Source organism: Pempheris klunzingeri, chromosome 17 (assembly GCF_042242105.1).
Source record: "Pempheris klunzingeri isolate RE-2024b chromosome 17, fPemKlu1.hap1, whole genome shotgun sequence".
Lineage (NCBI taxonomy): Eukaryota > Metazoa > Chordata > Actinopteri > Acropomatiformes > Pempheridae > Pempheris > Pempheris klunzingeri.
Window position 1 is genome coordinate 21,872,813 of NC_092028.1, and position 23,581 is coordinate 21,896,393.

At 44.6% G+C, this 23,581-nt stretch overlaps 2 protein-coding genes across 2 annotated transcripts; one reads left to right on the forward strand and one right to left on the reverse strand.

Moving 5' to 3' along the window:
* The first annotated feature begins 3,703 nt into the window (after positions 1-3,703).
* On the forward strand, positions 3,704-6,848 carry LOC139216142 (alpha-2,8-sialyltransferase 8F-like). Its single transcript, XM_070847186.1, has 6 exons — positions 3,704-3,861; positions 4,683-4,757; positions 5,130-5,274; positions 5,785-5,897; positions 6,013-6,105; positions 6,183-6,848. Exons 1-6 carry the CDS (start codon positions 3,764-3,766, stop codon positions 6,658-6,660), a joined length of 1,002 nt encoding a protein of 333 aa, XP_070703287.1. The 5' UTR covers positions 3,704-3,763; the 3' UTR covers positions 6,661-6,848.
* Positions 6,849-13,531: 6,683 nt separating this feature from the next.
* Positions 13,532-14,989, reverse strand: gjc1 (gap junction protein gamma 1). The gene has a single exon (XM_070847738.1). It carries the CDS (start codon positions 14,987-14,989, stop codon positions 13,532-13,534), a length of 1,458 nt encoding a protein of 485 aa, XP_070703839.1.
* Between the last annotated feature and the right edge of the window lie 8,592 nt (positions 14,990-23,581).

Consider the following 23,581-nt stretch of genomic DNA (forward strand, 5'->3'; position numbering starts at 1 on the left):
TGTCCTCAGCTCCCAACAGTCTGAAGAATAAAGGCTGAAGCACAGAACACAGAAATGTTGTCTTCTGATGTGCAGCAGTGTCGACATTTAACTATAACTGATGGAGAAGATTTACCAGCCAAGTTGGTAAATCTACGCTTCACACACATGAACGTAATGAACTACTACTACTTTTTAACGGTGTAGACAGTGATAATATGTGACAGTAGCTGTGTGAACATTGGTACCATACAGAGGCCCAACAGGGTAGTATACTGGAGTTATGAAACACAAAATGCACTCGCTGTTAAGGACAAAATGTTTGTAACCAGAGTGAACAGCACACTCCTGCCCTCTACTGAGCTCCTGACAAACTGCAGCTAGACATTGTCAAGTAAAGTTGAATCCCCTCACTGCCCAGAACTGTTCTTGAGGCTTTTAGGCCTCTGTGGACTGAGTGATTCATGATAACAGCAATGTGTGATGTTGCAATCTGGGATGAAGTGAGTAAAAGCAGAATGCATGAAGTACAAATGAATGATTTGTCATGTTATAAAGGATCAAATTGCTAAGTGATTTATAAGAGATGAAGTATTTTACAAATGTGATGATTAATAACACACATGTTTTTTTTATTAAGTGTCTGGTTTCTCAGTGCTGACTTTCACTGTAGGACACTGAACTTGCTGACACTCCCTGGATATAAGGTGGTGTTCTCCTTCACCTGTCCACACACACACACACATACCTCCACTGATTACCTGTGGAGAAGGTGATGCTCAAGCATGCGATGAACCCTGTGATGCCAAGAATGTCCTCAAAGCTGCCTGTGGCCATCACTAACGTTGAGATGCCCCCCTCCCACGTTGTAACCATCCTCTTGCAGCAGCAGCATGGAGGGAGCCACCTCCGCTGGAGACTCGGCACCCAGCTCAAAGCCACACTTTACACAAAGGTGAATTGTGTACGGGAATACCGCTTTTAAATGCACTTGAAGAAATGCGAAACTAGTGGGGGTTACTGAAAATCTACACTCCACAGCAAAAGCACAATTACTCAAAGAATTGATTCAAGTACAAGTGAAAATTACCATTTGAGCAAACTACTGAAGTAAAGAGAACCTACTTAATCACTCAAAGTACAAGTTACTGTACATCATAGACAATGAGAGGTTCATCTTGGAAGTGGGGAACATCTTTGTCTGTAGGCTACAGAACAACAAAGTAGGAAATAACAAGATTTTAAAAAGACAAACCCTTTAACATTTGTAGCCTGCTTACCTACAGAAGCATAACAATGGGAAAATGACCGAATCAACAAACACTGCTCTTCTGAAATGCTCCCAGCGGTGCAGGAAGCTATGCAGAGGACAGAACAGAAGCGGATCACGGCCAGAAAGCAACACAGCCTCAGCTAGAGGAATCATGCTCAGAGCGCACTAGTTGTAATGAAAGTCTAAATGGCAAATTCTGCAAAGTAAAAAGTAGATTAATGACTCAACTCAGCTGAAATAATAAGCTGTTGTATTAACTAGAGTAAATGCATATGCCGTGAAAACAGAACACTCATGTTGTGAGAGAAATGTCCCCTCCCAGTGGATGAGACAGGTCAGGTGTATGTACTCTCTTTATCCTTTTAACGTGCTGCCTTTTTCCTCTGAGCTCTCAAAATGATCTCGCTCTGGTCCTGAAGTCTAGACACATCTGTCACACAGCTATTACTAAAACGCATCCAGACATTTCCTAATATGAACAATATCTTGTTCACACTCCAGAACAGGACACATGTCCCTGCCAAGAACATTCTTGATTGGTATTTCCCAAGACACAGAGCACTCCATCAGTTCCCAGAAATTCGTCTCCATGAACCAACAATCAAGAGGATCATTGACAAGTTTCACAGAAGCTAAAAGACAAAGCAACAGGTTAGTTTGTGCCTCACTGAGTCTGTCTGAGCTGTATTTTAGCGGCCCTGAACTGAGACACAGTCGATGGAAACCTCAGACGTGACACTATCAACACCTCTAGGTGCTGATGAAGCCAACGAATCACTGACATTTGAGTCACACTGGCTTCCTCTCTCACAAACATCACACAACGATCTCCTTCAGTAGGTAATCATGGCATTATCCATCCACCATAAATAACTCCCTAACGTGAAATATGAACATCATGGACAAAGAACTAGAATCAGAAACCTGCAGACCAACAACATCTGATTTTGGTGAATGAAAAGTTCAGTCTGACTTTCTTCTCTTATGCATATGCCATCACATTTCACTGAGAAAGAGGAGCTCGGTCTGATTTTGAATGCTGTGCCACTGACCTACCCTAACTTTTTAGAGAGACAGCCCCTGACCCCCGCTAACAGTCTTCTCTAAATATAGACAGCTGGAAAATGGGAATCAGGCGGATTACTGATGGACGAGCATAGACGTACCACAGACGGGGGCGGGAGTGAAGAACCCCTGTTCAGTTGATGATTAATGATGAAATAGTTGATTCATTTCCAGCAGATAAGATAAGGTATCGTTTATTGATCCCTCAGTGGGAAAAGTTTGCTGTTACAGCAGCTCAAAGGGGACAGACAAAAGCACACAGTTAAAAGAAATAGAAAATTAAATAGCAATAATATAATATATACAGAGGAAAAAAAACCTAAATACACAAAGAAACAATTATATACACAATAATTACAAAACAACAACAGCGTGAGGTGGAATGGGGTGTGGATTATTGCACAGATTATGTAATAATGATAGTAATAAAGTGCATAGGTTGTGGTTGTGGTGGTGGTTGGTGCAGCAGACTATAATGCAGCATTATACAGTCTGACTGCAGTCGGGATGAAGGAGCTGCTCCTTCTTACATTTAGGGTGAATCAGTCTGTCACTGAAGGAGCTGCTGAAGGCCCCCACAGTCTGATGCAGAGGGTGGGAGGTGTTGTCCATGATGGAGGACAGTTTGGTCAAGGTCCTCCTCTCTCCCACCACCTCTATGGAGTCCAGGGGGGGCACAGACTGAGCCGGCTCTCTTTATCAGTCTGTTGAGCCTGTTCTTGTCCCGCTCAGAACACCCCCTTCCCCAGCACACCACTGCATACCAGACCACAGATGCCACCACGGTCTGGAAGAAGGTCCTCAGGAGTGGTCTGCTCACTCCAAAGGATCCCAGCCTCCTCAGCAGGTACAGTCGACTCTGACCCCTCTTATAGAGAGAGTCAGTGTTGTCTGTCCAGTCCAGTTTGTTATTAAGGTGAACACCCAGGTGCTTGTATGTCCTCAATATGATCTTATTGATTAACTGGCAAATCATTTCATCTCCAGGTGAACGTATCCATTCATCATATTTCAGGATTGTTAGGGACACGAAGAGCTGCAGATCTTATACGAGGGGGAAGAGAAAGCAAAAATTAGAGGAAACTAAGGGGGAATTCTTTTTCATTTTAATCGTCTTGTGACCTCCCAGATTTATCTGTAATCTTATTTACTGTGCTCTCATATATATATATATATATATATATATACGTGTGTGTGTGTGTGTAGCCTGGTGAGTAACATGTGGACAGTATAATAGGAGTATGCAGAGGACCTGTACAGGACAAAGAGAAGTAAACACAGGCTAATAACTGTGGAAGTGAAACACTGAGTCAAACCAGACAGTCGGTCAGGAGAAGGGGAGGAGGAGGAGGAGGGGGGAGGAAGGGAGATGCCAAAGATCAAAACTCCTGAGCGCGCGATAGAAGGGAGAGGAGCCGCGGGTGAAGTTAGCCGGAGGGCAGCAGTATGGGAGGACATCTCCTGAGGTCACTCTTCTGTTTGATCGCCCTCCTCTGTGTGGGCAGCCTGCTGACCACTCTCAACTGGTACTCGCTCGACACCAAGTAAGTCTGCAACCATCTCTCACATCAACATACAGGACAATATGTACAACCTGTATGTGTCTCATCGGTCCAGGTTTTGATATTTTGCGTGCAGCTGATGATATTTTTCTGCTTTTTTTTCTACACACTTCTTCACTCATGTCATCCTCTTTGCAAAACGGATCGGAGCCGTGGAAGATGAGCACTCTAAAAATATAGATACTATCAGAGAAATCTGGAAAATGTCACTTCTTCAACACCAAATAACAGACGTGTAAATTTGGTTTTTCACAAACAGCTGTGGCAGAAACCATGACGCTGAAACCTCTATAGAAAGTGAGATATGAGAGGCTGTTTCAGCTCAGCAGGAGCAAACACACCTGTAATGAAGTGATGTTCACTGGGATACTCTGACATGTAATAACAGGCTGTCACACCTTGCAATATAAGCCTCCAACTGGACTCTTATCTTTTCAGGAGCATGAAAAACAGGAAGAGACGATACAAGCAACGCACACGGCAGACGTTACAACATACAGACACGAAAAAGCAGAAGTGTTGCTGATATGTTGTAGCTTAGTAGCAAAGGTCAAACAAATGAAGGGCTTTTCACAGGTGGGGTGTGTCTTTATCAAGCTCAAACATTAAGCCACATGGTTATTTTACATCATGGTTATCTAAATCTTCACTGCTTAGAAGCTGACTCCATCAAGATGACTTTATGTGATGAATATAATGGAAACAAAGACGGCAGATTAAGAACAGGATTTTCTTCTCAGCTGATACACAACATTTTACTCATCTGACATGTTTCTCTGTTGTCCACTCTGTGTGTGTCACAGGGAAGTCATCGACAAAGCACTTAAACGTTACTCAAAAACCTGGAAGAAGCAGGAGGACAATTACCAAAACTTCAGGTGACTTTTTTTCCTGATGTTTTAACTTGTGTCAGGGCCTCCTCACCTGGTTTCCATTTGTCCCAAACAGCTGAAACTGATGTGAATGACCTGGGAATCTTAAAGTGTTTGCTTTTTAGAACGAGTAAAGACGTGGAAGCAGAAGTAGAAATAGAAATAGAAATGTGTATCAAAGCTGAGGAAACTGTGTGCAAGTGTTGATGTGTTAAATATAACACATCTTGAGGTCATGTGGGTTATGGTAAAACAGGGGGGGGGGTTAGTCTGAAGGACAGAAGACTGCTGTCACTCACCAGGATCTCTTTATAGAATTAAAATCTTAATGTTTTCTTTATAGTTACAAAGCTTTCTGATGGTCTTGTGGCTTCCCAGATCTCAGCTGAGTGGAAAGTGCCATGGATTTGACAAGGCCATCATCACCCAGGCCAACACTCCAGTGGGGTCAAAGGTTGTGTACGATGGGGAATGGAAGTGGCCCCTCCAGGTGACCCCGGAGATTTTCAGCACCTTTGCAAAGGTATATTACCACCACTGTGGCTTGATAAGTCCATTTGTCCTGGGACACATGCAGTGTGAGGCATAGCAGATTCAAAAAGCTACTTATCCACTGAGCTACACCTGTTTTAGTGTACGGAGAAGGCAATGTGTGTCCTTAATAACCACAGTAATAAGATACAGCTCCAATGTTCAACGTGGTGACGGAAATTTCTATTTTGTTTTAGCCACACCTTGTCAGTAAATGACATTGATAACAACCCAGACACCATGAACCTTTGACCACCAAAGCTTCAATAGCACCTCTGTAAAAAAAAAAAAAAATTAGTTGCTGCTATCTTGCAAATGCAACAAATAAACAGACACCTGAACATGTGGGTGAACCAGGAGAGGTGAAGAGGAGACATTCACAAATGAGGTCCGGTCATAGATCTCCCTTTATTAATATGTCTCTTAGCCTCTCACAAACAGTACATTATCATCAGTATAAATGTTGTTTCATAATGCATTTCTCTGACGGTGTTGATTCCAGGAGCATCCATTCCCAAATAAAACATGGGAGACGTGTGCTGTTGTTGGGAACGGAGGGATTCTGTCTGACAGCGGCTGTGGAAAGATGATCGATTCAGCTCAGTTTGTCATCAGGTGAGGAAGGTGTCCAGTGTAGTGGACCGAGAGGCTGATGACGACATTAACCAACAGGATGAAACTCACCTCTGTAGAACTTCAACATGTTGATCTCTGTGTCTTCATTGTTCAGGTGCAACCTTCCTCCTTTGAAGAACGGCTATGAGGAACATGTGGGCGTGAAGACTGGCCTTGTGACAGCAAACCCAAGCATCCTTCTAGAAAAGTGAGCAGGAGGATGAATATCACTGCACTGTCACCTTAAAATGTTCCTTAATCTTCACATCTACTGTTTATCTTCAGGTTTGGTTCTCTAATGGAGCGTCGGCGTTCATTTGTGGAGAGTTTGCGAATCTACGGCAACTCCCTGCTGCTCCTTCCTGCCTTCTCCTTTGGCCGCAACACTCCTGTGTCCCTGCGGGCCGCCTACACCATTGAAGACCTTCAAAGCCCCATCCGGCCCGTCTTCTTCAACCCAGAGTACCTCCAGAGTCTGGCCCTCTTCTGGCGTTCCCAAGGCCTTCGAGCACCGCGACTCAGCAGCGGCATCATGATGGTCAGCCTGGCACTGGAACTGTGTGATGATGTGCATCTGTACGGGTTCTGGCCCTTCAGTATTCACCCGCATGGACTCCATACCCTGACTAACCACTACTATGATGACAGACAAGCGAAATCGAAATTCCACGCCATGCCGGCTGAGTTTGACCTCTTGTTGCGGCTGCACAGTCAGGGGGTGCTCAGGCTCCACCTGGGAGATTGTCAACCACGTAAAAAGTAGTTCCCAGACCCAGGAGCAGCTGAGAGGAGCAAAGTGCCTTCTTTGTGGCCACAGGATGAAGCAGTCACTCATGAAGACTTTCCAGCCCATTCTCATTCACAGGGAGCAAGGCAGCTTTTAGTGTCTGCAAGAGGCGTCCTTTCAGCATTTGGCGCTGAAGGGCAATGCAGTGTATAACGATGATAAAAGTAAGCATACAGGTGGAGGGCTGGCTGGATGGTTTCAGCACTGGAGTCTGACCCAGCAGACTGGAGTTCATGGCCCATGTTAAACCAAAAATTAAACTCAAGTTATGTGAGTAAAATTCTCATTTTCACCAACCACACTGTCTTTTCCTAAACCCAATCAAGTTAATGCCTGAACCAAACTTCAATAGTATGAGAATATCAACATGTGCTAATGTTTTTTTTAATTGTTACCATGAAGGTCTAGCACGCTTGCAGCTATATTAAACCGTCAGTGGTGTCGGTATTTGATGAACTAAGAGCCATTTGGAAGAAAGGGATGGCCAGAACAGCTCCAGAGCATCTAAGATTGATGCAGAAGAGCACCAAGCGTGACAAAGCACTGGTGTTTGACATGCTGTGAATGAGAACAGGTTGGTTTTTCATATTCTTTTGAGTGAATGGACAGATCTGCTTTGGATGACATGGATTAAGTGTGTCCCAGTGAAGTTGATGCTTGGACTTGGAGTGTGTGTCCATCAGCAGCCAAGACATTTACACTGAAATCAAAATGCAACAAACATGAGACCGTAAATGTGATACACTGCAATAATGTCACATCATGGGATTTAATATATCATGTGTATATTGTTGGATTGGTTTAGTTTTATGTAAAGAATCCCATTTCTGCCTCTCTGGTGACACGGCTTGGTGTGGCCTTCAACCTACAAAGTAAATGTATTCTTCTCAGCGTTTTTATTGTGCATTATTTGCACGTGTTGTAAAGTAACTGACTGCAGGTGCTTGGTGAAATTCACGTCATAGCTTCTTGTTTCTGGGATCATGTTCATCATCATGGTAAGGCTCCTCAAATATTTACCATACCTTTTTTATTTACCTCACCTGCATATCAGGCATTTATTGGAGGCAGGCTTGTAAAAGAGGCCGGCTTTTATTTCTTGAACATTAGACTTTGACCCAGGAAACTGGAGGATATTTGAACCTAAACCTAAACCTACCCACACGGTATAGCTGCCTAACCTACGACCGTGACAGAACGCTAACCACATGTTTGATTATTGCTATCTGTTAGAAGGTTTTTCTCATGTAACATGATTCTGTAGGAACTTGTGTCTTACTCTCAAGTCAGCATACTACTCTTCCGACTCCGGTTTGTCTGGACAACTGGTTGTTCTAAGGAAAGATCCATCTTGGGACATGCTCTCATGTATCTGAAACCAGATATAGTTTGTAGAATCCTATATATGTGGAAGCTTTACTCTGTATTCCTTAGTCTCATCTATGCCTGTGATGTTGGACTCCGAGCTCGTACACCTACATAAACTTCTTGAATGAATCTTGGATTCCTCTCTTCATTGCTACAACCACAGAAAAGCATCCCTACACTATCATGATGATGATATTGATTTTTGAATGATTATTTATTCTATAGACCACTGAAGCTGCACAGTCTGTCATTATTTTCATTGATGCTGCTTGTGAGAACTGTAGAAATAGTGACTGCTAAAGCCCGTTGTTCTTTGTGAATTGATGATTTTGTTTGAGTAGTGAACATGAGTGTATGGATATTGAAATAAATAAATGTGTAAGTAAAAGATTTGTTTCTGTGTGCATGTTTTTCTTATTAAATAAGTGTTATTTCCGATGGGATTCCCCATTTCACTGCATGAAGACTTGGGTGTATGTAGTCTTTATAGTGATTTCTCTGTCAGCCAGTGAGATGATGTCCAAGCTGTACACCAAAATGAACATGAGATTTAGTGTCTTTGAGCCATTTTTGGCCAGTTTTGAAGAACAGTTTGTGCTCAGTGTTCATTTTCATTTTGTTCAGCCATTTCACATGTATACCTCATTACACTTAGTGCACCACTCTTTTTTTTTAACCTGTTTTGTGTATTTGCAAATACATGAAGCCATGATAATATTTCTGTTCATTGTGTGTTCCACATTCAGTACAGCAGTGAAATGAGAGGCCTGTACATCACGGCACCGTCCTCCTCACTGGGCTTCATTTCCTGTGTAATTCTTCGGCTGCCATGCATGAAGAACAACGAAATGACTGTGAGGGTTTGTCGTTGTGGAACATGAGTCAAATTGATTTTATATCACCTTTTTTTTTGCTACCTTGCTAAAGAAGAAGCTGAATTCCTGCACACTGTCAGCGTGATTATATTAGGGATGTAATTTAGCTGAAAATCCTTTCAGAATCAGAAAGAATCATGTTTTTTCTGGCAAAATATGACCAAAAAGGAATGCGCCTGTGGTTTAGTGTAAATGCACGAATCCAGAGTCATATTTGTGTTCATTATTTGGCCTCATATTGTCCCATATTTCCATATATCATTGGCCTACACATCAGTGCACCTTCCACTTCACTAGGTTTCTCCTACGTGTCCTGCTGCAGGGCCTCCCACAGTTGCCGATGGACCAGACATGCAAACATCTGGATGATGCTTTCACAAACCCAGTGAAAAAAATAAGCAGGGAAGTCCTGGAAGGTACCAGAGCGTTTTTTGTCCTGGACCTCTCTCCCTGTCGCTGAATTCATAATGGCAGCCGTGCACACAATGATAAGTGTGCCGGGTTAGTACATTCAGCCAATTAGGCCATTAATAGGATGAAATGTTTGTTTCTTTGCAGAGAAAACAGCCCGCTGCCACAAGTTGCCATCCCAGACATTGCTCTTGGGATTCCACCCACATCGGCAGTGACCTCGTTGTACATCCAGCTGCAGCACTCTGCTCGCTCCCACTGGCTCGTCTCTCCAGGGAACATTTTTTATTTCGGAGAATCACAAAAACATACTTCCATTTCCATTTTTGATGTCTACTCTCCAGGCAGTTTTGCTGCAAAACACAAAGTGGAAAACTCATTATACTCATATTTTCAGTTTGTAGGGAGCACTGACTTCTTTCTGTCTGGACTGACTGAAGCAGTGATTGTGCTGTCGAGGACGATTCAGATTTTAAAATCAGCGGCTAATTGGAGTAAACACAGAGCTCGTAACGCATTCATGTAATTTAAAGCCTCTCAGACTCTCAGATGTTCTCTCATCTCCAGTTGAAGCTGAACTGTCACCGAACGAACTGCTGAAGTGACAAACAAAATGATCCGGCTGACATGAGCTGAAGTGGCATCTCTTCGTCTCCTGTGTTGTTCCTGCCAGTGACACAACATCAGCCCGTGTGACTGTAATCCTCCTGATGGGACTGTGGAGACCCCCTGCCTCCCCACCGCTCAGAATCAAACACAGATCCCACTCTGACAACAAGAACAGGACAATACTCAACGTTTCAGGAGTGGGAAGTCTATTATATATCTACCTATTTGTCTTTGCCTAAAGAAAAGACTCGGAGACTTTTTTTCCAATATGCATTTCTGGTTTATTTTTTGTAGGAAAATAGGTCTTTTCACATGCAAATCAAATGTATTCATCAAAGAATATGAAATAAATCTTTGCCAGGGATACCAGAATGGCACTCAAAGAAATGTACATCATACAAAAGGCCTAGAAAAACACACAAACGCATGTACGACTCATAGTTTGTTCTGGTGATACCACTGGTTTTATTGTCACATCCTGCATGGGTGACTAAAGGAAACATGTAGGGAAACAACACGGCCTCACTACAGTGTTTCCTCTGAACACACACAGTGTTTTACATGGACAGACAAATGCTGAGGGTGGACGCTGTGGTATCCCTGATGAATAGAGCCACAAAAGACTTCATCTGACACAACTGCTTTTAATTCTCTGTCTGCGTTCATATACAGCACAGAGAATAATCACAAAGGAATAATTGTCTATGTGAGCATCGTTCCAACACTGTACTGTGAACAGCTGCTGTTCTGAAGAAACACTCTTTCACCCCCTTCAGCTGGCAGGTATGAGGGACAGTTAAATGACTGTGGGAGCCCAAAAGCTTTTATTAGTAGCATCACACACACACACACCGACACACTGATGTAAGACTATCAGGACCAAATCAGACAGGGCACCTTTCCACTTGGTTTGTCCTGTGCTTAATTTTAGTGTTTCTTTAAAAAGCTCGGGTGACATTTTGGAGTCCTGGCTTTCACAGGGCAGTGAGTGTATGCAGAAGAAAATAAACCCTAACAACAGTAGATGTAAAAGCCATTTCTGTCCAGCACACACACTTCCTTTCAGCCTTACTCTCTTTCCCAGTCACTCAACAGACAAAAGAGAACCGGGACAAACACAGAACTGTGCCACAGGGTGACTCTTCTGACCTGGAAATCTGCCCCAAGTCCCCTGAAAACACACAAGTCTGAGCCACATAATCTAGAATAGTTTTGGAGATGTAAGGCCAAGCTGCCAGTCATGCAGACTGGGAGCAGATGGGGTCTTTGAGTATCCTCATGGCACCTCCTCAAAGCGCCCCTTCCTCACTCTCTGAAGAGCTCCCTCCTTCAACAGGACGTCGCCCTCTAGAGGCCCCAGCTGGCTCCAACTGCAGAGCATCACCAGCTTCTTGACTTTGTTTCCTTCTCCTCCACAAAAAGCAGTAAATGCTTTAGCTGAGAGACTTTGCTCAGTGGGGGGAGACCTTAACGAGGATGACTGGCCTTCAGGGCAAGAGACTGACGGGGAAGCTCTCAGTAAATCAGCTGAGGCTTAGTGGGATGGAGCCAGTGACAATCACTGGTTTGGGGAGCGGCTGACTGTTTACTGATAGAACAGACTAATCAGAAAGACTCTCTCTACTCTGTGTTGCACTAAAGGAAGCCAGGTCACATGTCACGCCTCACGGGGGTGATGGTTTGTTCAGTTAGTTCACTGTTTCCTGGGAAAGATTTATTAGATCAGGAACACGACGTGCGTGATATTCAAAGATGTTATGGTTGTTTTGACCCAGCTGATCCCATCAGCCAGTTTCTCCACACAGAGCTGTTCAGCAGATCTCAGATCAGTGTTGGAAAAGAAGAAACACTGTTTATTAAATCACAGCCCAGAGGGTTGCCACATACATTAAATACTGATACTGTAACATACAAGGAAACGTCGGGCTTTTTTCTTTTCGTCATTAAGTCACTGTAGCCGACATGTTATAAAAATATATACTATGTCATATTTCACATTTTTTACAACTGGAAGGCAATTTAAAACACAATAACCATAAATATCCATACAACTAATTCATTTTCAAAAGAACTTGTTTTCTTTTTTATTTTACAAAAAAAAAACCTTATTGAAAAAAAGTATTTTCATATAAAACACTGGCTCAAACATAAAAATTGACTCATTTTCGAGTTTGCTATTTTAAATCCCATTCCAAAAAGCGATACATGTACTGTAATAGAAAAACCAAGTGACTTTTAAAAAAGGGTTGGTCTCATGTAGGCATTTTTCGACGACTGGAGTAGCATGGCCACAGTATTCCAAAGCTACAAACAACCAGGCTGGTTGGCTTGGCAGCCTAGCAGAAAATCTTGGCACTGATAACTTGCATCACACAAACAGTGTTTGGTCTCACTATATTATAGTAATGGCTTTAGACCTTTTCCATTACAATGTGGTGATATGCAGCCTTGTGCATCTAACGCTGGACTTAGACGGACACAAGATGCATCAATAGTAAAGGAACACTACAGCTGGTTATCAAGGTGTTGCTGGATGCAGGTAGCATTGGCAACTGGTTTCCGACTCCCCAATAAAGGAAGCCCAGAGAAGACACCACCAGGGGGCAGTCAGCTACAAGGTATATGGGACACCAGAGGAGTGCTGAGCAGCCTCCTTCAACAGCCACGAAGAACCAGAGAGAGATTTGCGTATGCACCTTGTTTAAAAGAACATTTTCTCTCAGAAGGTTTCAGATGCAGACTGGATAAAAAGCCACCTGCTGTACTTATTGGCTTCTGAGCAGCAGATGGTGTAGCACATTTATATAAAAAAAACCCACAGTAAACATATACAAACACACTGTCAAAGGTCACAGCAACATCACACTGTGATCGATACTGGAGAGACAGCAGACAGAACAGGACTGACAGAACACAGCCTTCAGGAAGGGGATGTTTTCACTGCATTACAAAGTCACTGTTTTGGGTTCTGCCTCTGAATTAAGCTTCATTTTATTGCATTTTTGAAGTTCATATCTTTAGCTTGCCAGGGCAGAGTGATGGCATTGCATACCTTTTGCCTTTTGTAGTATGATGATACTTCATTTTGATGTCATTGTATTTTGATGCTCCAAGAGATTTAGGATGCCAATGTATTAATGGAGACGGTGTCTTTGCAGAGCAGCGGCTGCAGAATGAGCTAAACCTAATCTGGGATCAATCTGATTTGCAACAGAACTCATTATCATTCGGTAATTTTCCGAAGTTCAAATCCCTAAGACAGGATGAACGAGAGACATCAGAGGTCAATAATCTGCGTTAGGACTTGAGGAGAACGAGACATGTAAACGACAGACTGTAGCCTATTACAGTTTGTGTTGGTGTGAAGTTTCAAGTTAGACAGTGATAGCTGCCCAGACAAAACTAATTGTCAGCTGCAAAATCACCTTTTTTTACACACCTTTGCACACAAACACACATCTTCTCCAGCTTGCAGGATTCTTTAAGGCACAGCGGTGATTAAATATCCATGGAAGATTGCAACAGCTCACCATCCAATATCCCAAATATATACACGGTTTCAATACTTGTCACTGTTTCTGGGGTTAAATCCATACGGAGGGCTTTCCCTCTCCTGATTTGCTGCTGCTGCTGTTGCTGCTGCTGCCTCCTCCACTGCTGCCTCCTTTCCCGTGCTTGAATCTATGCTTGCGCTCTTTCTGGGGCTGAGGCTGTGGCTGAGGTTGGGTCTGGATGATGTTACTTTGGGGTTTGTCGTCCTGGTTGTCCCCAAGCTGCTCCTCGGCCCGGTGCTGCTGACTGTAGGCCTGTATGGCTGCCTCCAGCTGCTCGTGAGCCTGCTGGATCATGTCTTTGTTCAACGCCACACGGGCCTCCCCTCCAGTGGGAAAGTTATCCTCATTACTACCAAACTGCTGCTGCTCCTCCTGGGCAATGTTCGCCCGGTTCTGCTTGCACGCCATCTTAGCATTGCTAAGGTCTGTGTAGGGCATCTGCTCTGGCTTTACCACGATGTTGTAGCCAGGTGGAGCTGACGGGGTGTTCCAGGAGAAGGGGTAACCTACGTAATCGGCAGCCCCGTCTCCACCCACCCCTCCCTCAGAACCTGCCTCGGGCCCTGCCCCCCCTACTGAGCCCTCCACACCCCCGTTGGTGCCCAGCAAGCCCAACTGGTACTCATCGTCCGGAGGTGGGCAGCGCCGACGGCGAAGAATGTCACAGATGGAACCAATCCCCAAATGGAGCATCTCCCAAACGTTGAGCGTGAGGCAAAGGACGGTGACCCCGTACATGATGCGCAGGAAAATGGTCTTCTCCGTGGGCCGTGACACAAAGCAGTCAACGCTGTGGGGACAAGGTTTCCCCGAGCACACGAACACAGGCATCACTCGGAAGCCATACAGCAAATACTGGCCTGCAAGGAAGCCGGCTTCTAGTACAGTACGAGTCACCAGCTGCAAAACGTAGACCCTCATCAGCCCCTCGTCTCGGATACGCTTGCGCCCATCATGCCGGACTTTGGGTCTGGGTGTGGGTTGCAGTGGATCCCGTGGCCTTTTTGGGGGTTCGATCTCTGGCACCTCATAGATCATAGGATCATCCTCCTGGTCCTCCTCGGTCTCCTCGATGCCCCGGTGCTGCCGTGCTCCGAAGCAGATTTTCCTGGGCTTCCTGTGCGTGTAGCCCCCTCCTGGTGTTCTAACTGCAGCAGAGCCGCCTCCTCCTTTGGCTTCATCTAATCGTGCAATCTTGTTGATAGCGTAGCCCATGTACATGAGAGAAGGCATGGCCACCAAGATAATCTGGAAGACCCAGAAGCGGACATGAGATAGAGGGGCGAAGGCGTCATAGCAGACATTCTCGCAGCCCGGCTGGCCCGAGTTGCAGACAAACTTGCTCTGTTCATCGTAGTAGATGGACTCTCCCCCAACGGCAGTGAGAACGATGCGGAAGACGATGAGCACGGTGAGCCACAGCTTCCCCACGAAGGTGGAGTGGTTGTGGATCTCCTCCAGCAGCCGCGTGAGGAAGCTCCAGCTCATGGTGTCGCTGGACAGTGGGGCAGACAGTGTCCCTCTCTCACCTGTTCACAGACTCTGCAGAGAGTAAAGGAGGAGGAAAGGGGAAAACGGGAGGGAGAAAGAGGAAGACAGAGTTCACTGTGAATGCAAATTACAAAATGTGATCATAGCAAGTAGGATGATTTGAGCAGACTTTTCTTTTAAGATGTTTTACCCTGCAGAAATGGAATTAGATTAGAAGTGAAAAGGGGTGACATAATAATTGCCTTAATTAAAATAAGTGTTCCTCTCCGAGCTCAAGCAATCAATAAGTCCTTAATGTGATCTGTTGCTTCTTGCAGCACAAAAACATACACTGAACCCGGAGCTCAGAGCCACAGTGAGGCTGCTGTCAAGTTCAGGCTTTTTAGGGAATTAGAAGACCAAACAGGGTGGAAAGAGGATATCGGTATTAAAAAATACCATCAAGCAGCAGTGAGAAGGAGGCGAAATAATCCAAATATGGAATTTGCTATCATCAAATACACACACACTTTATTTAACAGCCTATCGCTTTTTGAAGAAATAAATCCTCTTAGTGAGCCTTCTTCTGTGTGAGGTGCAGTTTTCAGGATTGTATTAACTTGACTGGTTTGTTCTGGTTGGGAGGTAAAAGGCATCGTGCTGTGCTGTGCTGTGTTTATGTGCGTGTGTGTCGGGTTCATTTGAGCACAGTTTAGGAAGAGGGACATGTTGCCTATGTAGGTTAGGTCTGGGCTCCAGGCAGTCCATTCAAACCAGCAGAATCAGCAGGTGGCCGGGCACAAACCGTTGGAGCGGGGAGCCGCACAGCAGACCCACATTAGCTCAGGCAGTGGAGCTGAACCCAAATACTGCTGTCCCTCAGGGCGGCTTTGGGGGATGAGTATGACACCTCCACAGAACTTTCCCCCTTATGAAGCTGCAATAGTGCATGGCTTATTGTCAGCTAGACTGAGAGGAAAATCCAACCATGAATACTAGCTTAGTTTGGGGTTTAAAGGGCTTCCAGGGACGATATCCTTACCAAGCAGGTTGAGAGCTTAGTCGGACTGAGCTGCAGCTGCAGTGAGAGGGAAAATTTAGCTGGGGGAGACGATCTGGAGCTCCCAGGCCTCTGCTTTGTGTCTCCAGTAGGAGCAGAGAGGGAGGCTTGTGATGAAGAGTGTCATATTGACCACTCTGACCATATAAGGACATGCCTAGGACACAGGAGGTAGGAGTCCTCTGTGTGTTCGTACACACTCCAGTTTGCATATTTCTGACATCCAGTAAGAGGACTGAACTGCATACAATCCTGCAATCAGACTAAGCTCTGAAGTCCGTGTGAGAGCGCTAGCTGTGAGCGTCTGTGACCGACATGTATGAGTAAGCAGCAAATGGCCGGAGCACAGCGAGAGGCTGCCACAAGCACACAGAGTCAGAGCAGTGTCCTTCCATGTTCCAGCTGCATCTGACTTTTCCTGCATTACATCATTGCTTTTCTTTACATAACTAACTGTGCTGCACAGTTGTCCTTTAGATAATAAAATCCAGATTCACTCACAGACAAACAGCTGATTTAACAGAGGTTAGAATATTCTACTGTTAAACTAATGTGTCATTATATTGTGTTGTTTTCTAATGTGGTCCTTTTTAACACAGGCTCATTGTTCCCTGTGCTCTTTGTCCATTTCCCTCTCCTGTCTACAGCTCCGCCCAGGTCCTCCACACCTGATTAGTCCTGAACGAGGTGCACCTGGTCCCGGAGAGCAAGGTGATAAATGCTCCAGGCTCCAGTTGCAGTGAGGAGGGCTGTGGGTGGAGGACTGCTGGGCTCTCTGCCTCAAAGTTTAGCGTTATTCAGTTACTGTTTAAGGGTTTGACTCAATAAATCCTGTAGCTTGGGTCTTTTTAAAGGTGGAATGCTGTTCAACCCATTGGGCTGATCAGTAGTGGGGCACAACAACAGATGGGTTTTATAAAATGTTGCTGTCCAGGACCATCTGGGAGCAAATTCCCATATAATAACTGTGTGTGTGTGTGTGTGGCCTGCTCAGGTAGATTTCCCTTCAAATGTATTGGTTGCGATTAGTTTGTGACCGTTCGTTGTGAGTTTTTTGGATGTGTGCGCTCTGCCCTCTGACTATATTCAGATTAAGACTGAGTAAAACCTTCCACATAGCTTTCAAAAGCCATGGTTGGGTGTGATATCACAGGGAATCTATTCAACACACTTCTGATGCTGAAAACATTCACAAGACGTCGATTCACTAGAGTCCTGCTCCCTCCTGACCAGTAGGGGCGCTCCAGCTCAGGCACACGGCTGCCTGGGCTTAACACTCCCCTGCTACCTCAGCCACATATAACCTGGCATTTTGCTTTCTCATCCAATTTACGTCTGCAGGAGCTAGTGGGGCAGTTAGGGGTAAGAAGCTGACTCCGTGCATTAAGTTAGTGGGATGAGTCAGCCCTCTGAGTAGTACCGCACAGACACAGCAGGCAGGCTTCCTGTCAGCTACTCTGATGCAAACGATGAACAGCAAATTGGTGGAAATCATGTCACACGTGAAAACAAAGAGCACGCCAGACTTTGGGTCCAAAGTCAGAGGAGGAATCAAATACGAGGAGAGGAATCCCACAGTGCTTTTACATAATAGGAGCTTTGAAAGGGAATAACTTTCAGGATCAATGACCCTGCAGCCACCAGCCCTACAGGTCACCGCTGTGCGACCACGGGTCATTAAACTGTCAGTCTCTCTGGTACATCTGAGCCCCATGACATAGCTCATGGCCTTACCAGAACAGTACAAGGTCAAAGGTCAACAAGATCAGGTCCTAAGGGGTGAACTCTCCAAATCATGACCTCACATGCAGATTCAAACGGACGGTTACAATTACAGTTGGCTTCACTGGAGGGATCCCCTCAGTCACTGGCTTTCATCCACAAAGACTCACATCCAGATGTAACGCACACACACACACACACACACACACACACGTACAACAGCCTGAAACAGCATGCGGAGCAGAGCCACAATGTCCCTGTGCACAAGCGGACGGTGGCTTTGAGGAGCGTTGCATTGGGTTTCGCTGAGTTGCTCCTCATTCACAGTAGTGACTCATCCTGTGGACACAACGCTCCAGCTGGAGGGCCCCGGGCTTGGGAGGGACACCGGGGGAATGAGCCCGGCACGGGACAAACCCCGACCTGTGCAGGGGACCACTGCAGCTGGAGGACGGCTGAAATTGTGTAACAGGGAGATGTGTTGTAACCGCATGCATCATCGATAGGGAGTTCTGTGCAGCAACAGGTGAAGGCAAAGGTGTGGTTTGTGTGCACCACCTCTCAGAAACCGGCACGAGTGGTGGATTCAAACATTAAACATGACATGCAAGTTCAGAGTGAGTCTGAGTGTTGGATTGTTTGAAGGACTCTTAATAAACTGCACTGTTATTAAAGGGGAGTTTAAATTAAAACTCTGTCCTCTCTGCTCTAAACTGTACATAATTACATAGACTTTGATTATATGCAGCTTCATGTATAAACACACACACACGCTCACGCATGCACAAAGTCACATTCATATTAATAAAGTCAGACCAAGGGCAGTTTGGATAAAGAACATAATGTAAACGGTAGAAAAACGCACTAATGAGTGTATGTAAGATTTATTAGCCTCTGGATAAACTGAAAATTATCAAGTGAAGCATACTAACGTGTACATTCATAGGCAAATGAAACGCATTAAACTGCTTCATAAAACTATCATTGTGCATAATATGGCTGGATGTATTGCATGGTTGCAGACAGTGTTGAGTTATTGGATGGTTTCATTGTTGTTTTTAGAGTCTCTCTGCTAACCTACTAATTCACAGGCAAACCTCCGCCCAGCAGCCACGAGCCCTCCGTCAGCTCACAGATGTACTTTAGTCCCACTAAAGAATACGAATGTCACTGCAGACTGAACGTTTCCTCAGTTTGCTTCATCATCACACTAATTATCAATTACATCTCTTTAAGTATTTAAGTGATTGGAGAAAAATAAATTTAAGGCAGATCTAGTTAAAGAAACTGTCAGCGCTTTCTCCAGCCAAGAAGGACTCGGCCGTCTCTGATCTGCTGATCCGCTGCCTTTTTTTTAAAAAAACTCCTCGTTTTCACTTTCCACTTGTATGTGATTATGAACGCGTCTTTGCTTCTGGACAACGCTGCTTTATGGGGTTTGTCTGCAGCTTTTAATGACTCCCATGATTTCCCTGCAGTCTCTCACTTGAAAAAGATTGTCTCCATCATCGCAGGCACAAAGCGTCCCCTTACACGACCACTGAATCTTCCATTAAGCCCTTCAGCAGTCGGTGATGGAAATCAGACCGCAGCAGCACCGTCCTCAGTTAGGTGTTAAACACATTCTCATATTATACACGCTCTCATTTATTTTCCAGTAATTTCATGAATTTTACAAACTCTGTGTAGCGTGTGTCCATGTTTATTTCATGTGCTGGGATTTTTAGCTGCTTCCTACCTAAACCTGCACAACCTTTCTTTTTTTTTTGTCTTACTTTTTACTTTGTCTGTTTTTCAGCCTCATGTGCAGTCGTGCCTGATGACCACGTTTCATAATATTAAGTTTATTTGCATTTTTGCTGCAGCCACTTATCTCTCAATAGAACATCTCAGGCAACAGACTGGATGTCACATAAAGGAGCAGCTTGTATGATATAAAAACATAATCATGAAGTACAACTTTAGCATTGTAACTGTCAGCAGCATCATCAGCACGAGCTGCAGTCGATCTTTCGTGTATTTTTCTTCCTCAAAATGTGAGATTTCATCTAAAAATATACATAAATGTCCATTTTCCATATTGTGGGCTCAAAAGTAAAACGAGCTCTGAAGGCGATAAGCCCACACTCGTGTTGGAAGGATATTTAATGGGAAAAAAACGTCACACCTGTTAAGTCAAATCTTTTCTATTAACAGAAAAAAAGGGTTTAAATCATTTCTAGCTGAAACTGGACACGTGGAAATGCAAAGTAGAATTTTTGTATCCGACAGCGAGACAAAGTCTGAGGGGAGATGTCAAGAAAAAGAGAGGGAGGTTAATTACGCCGCTTGGTTCTGAAGCGTCTCTCTGCCTGTGAGAGGAAGCCACACTTTCACATTACATATCAACAGAAACCCTCAACGAAAATTTAATTGGTGAAGATCCAGAACAAAGCTGGTCCCAAACCGGCAGCAGCAGAGTTGGAAGACAATGAAGTGCTGCAGTTTGTGTGCAGAGTTAATATGCTGGCTTTGTAAAGCTTAATCACATGAAAAGGAAACACTTTTTATTGGGGAAAAATGGACAATGTAGCTAATAATTAATGGGGACGAGTCGAAAATTCTGGCACAATGAGGTCTATTGTCTAAGTAGCTTATTTAGTTGGAGACTATTTTAAACCAAAGCCATCAAAAATGATAATTAATAGACTGGGATATCAAGGTAAGCCTCAGCCAACGACAGAGAGCGGTGTCTATAATGTTAACTTATTAAAGTTGGCCTCACTATGGAGCCGCTAGAAACACAAACGCTGTCATGAAGGCATCAGAGAGGGCTGATGTTCCTCTGACGGTCCTTATTTGAGGGTCATTGCTACAGCGCCCTCTCCCTCTGTTCATCCTCAGGCTTTGCTGATGCCCTTCCGAGCCTCCACCTTGTCCCGCACACTGCACAGATCAAACTAATCTGCTCACACAGTAGCCAGCCAGCCAGACATCTGTCCACGATAACCCCCTGGATCGTCGTATTTGGGTTAAATCGTGGCTGTTTCAAAGCTAAGAGACCCCATATGAAACCAACAGATTCATGTCATAAAAAGGGCACCAGCCTCTGCCTACGAATCCACGATCTAAGCAGAGATAACCACTATGACAGCGCTGTGGAGAGGACCGACCGCTGGCAAACGCTCGGCTTAAAAAGCACAGGGGAGTTTCTAATATTGTGGTTTCCCTTCCCCTACTCTGAAGGCGCTGGATAAGCTCCTTTGTTAGGCACCCACAGATATTCAAATCGCCCAAAATATCCAGCATAGCTAAAAATGGATTTCTTATCAACACTTTCTGCTTGTCTGCCTTTTTTTTTCTGAGCTGCAACTTTGTTCAAAAGAGTCCTTGAAGTGATTAAAAACATGCATGCCAACAGTGACTTTGCATAACTTCAACCACACAGAAGGTTATCAGAGCTGTTAGTCACATCCATTTCATGAGCTAATCTCTACCAGACTGACTGGTGCAGGCATTCACACACACACACACACACACACACACAGACGTGGAACTTACTTGCAGAGTGATAAATGCACGCAGCCATGAAACACAAATAAACTATAAATTCCAATGAGTTGAGGAGGTGGTTCGCCCCAGTTTGGGCCTCAGGCTCAGAAAAACATGTAGCGGACGACATAAAGGAATTTAACCCCAAAAACTTCATCGGTGGGGGACAAAAATAGAACATTTTGTTGTGTGGTCAAACATGAACCTCGGCCTGTGAGAGGAAGTCTTTGCTGTGATGCATAAACGAGCTATCCTTCACTTTGCAGGAAGGGGGGGGGCTGGCCTCTGAAGGAGCATTTGTCTCTCTGTATTCGTGGGAAACTAAAAATTCCCTCATTAACAGTGTCCGAAGGGAAGAAAGGCAGCGGTAAACTGGTTCCATATGTTACCGGATGAATCTCTGAGGCAGAAGCAGCCTCTCTGTGCGCATCTGTGACTGTTTCTCAGCCTCACGTGGGGAAAGAGGACATGTACGTTATCTTTTATTAATGTTACAAACGTTAAATCGTCAGAACAAGTTCGCGCTGTCGCCTTACTCTGGAAGAACGTGTCCTCTGATCTAACAGGTCTGAGACGTAAAAGATTATTCCCTTTGTCATCACTTAAAGTCACTTTCAAATAAGCAGAAAAACCAAGCATCAAAGTGAAGTGATGAAGCAGCATACTCACTCTACTCCTTCTCTCCCAGACGCCAGGTACTGTGTCCTTTGTCTCTCGACCTGAGGCCCCCCATCTCTGTGTCTGTCTGCTCGTCTCACTTAGTCTCCTTTACATACCCCTTAACCCCGGCTGACATCGGGCAGCCGTGACCTAAAATCAGCAGCACAGGACCAAAACAAAGCCCACGTCTCCGCGGCCGCGCTCTCATCAAGAGCCTCAGTGTGTGTGCTTAACCAAGTGTGAGCTCTTCCTGAAAGGGAGAGGAATGAGGGAGGCAGAGCATCCTTCCTCTCTCCCTGTGGTACTCACAGTGGTCCTCACTTACCCCCTCATCCCCTCCAAACTGGGTCACGGTTGGGGGTGGGGATGGGAGTGTGTTTGTATGTGCGGTGATGATGAGGAGGAGGAGGAGGAGGAGGAGGTGGACTTTTAATACCCCCTCACAGGGCTGAAGGGAGGGCCAGTCTGGGGCCGACTGTCAGACGGTGAACAGGAGGGGAGGGGGGTGACACGGTTTTGGAAGTAAAAGATGCTCAAGTCACCTCTGGTCACCTGACAGGAGCACGACAGGACTGCGCTGTCAGGACAGGGTAAGGGGGGGGGGGCAATTAGAGATCTGGCCTTTGTGCTTTCAGGACACTTTGAGTGCAGCTCAGCTGACGAATGTAAAGGTTCATGTGGCCTTTTGAGACCAGGAGAAACTAAATGAAGCTTTTTTTTAGAACACAATCAGGAGTTTTAGCTGGAAAACAGAGCTTCAGTGTGTTTGTAGGACAAGACTTTAGTGGAAATAAACTTCTGATAAAAGATGATTCCATAGAACAGCGACCATGACGACATGAAGCAGTGGGGCTTGTGGGAAATGTGATTTTAAATTAAGAGTTAAAGAGAGAGGGGGGATGTACAGTAGTGATGCTGTTCTGAAGGCGAAAGGTGGTCACATGAAATATTGATTTGATATTTAGATTTTTCCTTCTGTTTGCTCACTTTGCATTTTGTAAATTGATAAGAAAAAAACATTCTATTTTATATATTTTTTCCAGTTTTCTTCAGTTTTGCCACAGAAATGCCAAAGATCACGTTTGCAGAGTTGTGATTTGCTAAAAACATTCACGTCCACCAGACATGTGATCTCCTGACTTCTCATTAAGCACCATCTTCGGGTCAAAATGTTCAATTGTGCAACACTTTAATGGTTTTAATTCCTGCAAAGCTGGAAGCACCATCATCATTAATGCTGCGTGCTTAGAGCTAATTAGCAAACATTAGCATGGTAACAGTCTGAACTCATCAGCATTATGTCATTAACAGCACATTACTGGTGTGGTTGACTAAAATCCTGCTCAGTCACAATTACTAACTATAAAATAAACATATGGGATCATGCATTTCTGAGGGGGGAAAAATGAACTGGACGATTTATCATATTGGATTTTTAAGGCTTAGTTTTCAGTATTTTGTCCCAACTCGCTGTGTCATTCGGACCACTGGCAGTGCGTTTCATACCAAGTCCAATGTGTCAAAGAATAAGAAATAATTGATGGCCAACATGCTGCATGTTTCAGTGCCAGAGGATTTGGGGCTCTGAGAGAAGAGCTGCCAATTAGAACCGTAACAACAGGAGTTCACCAAAAAGT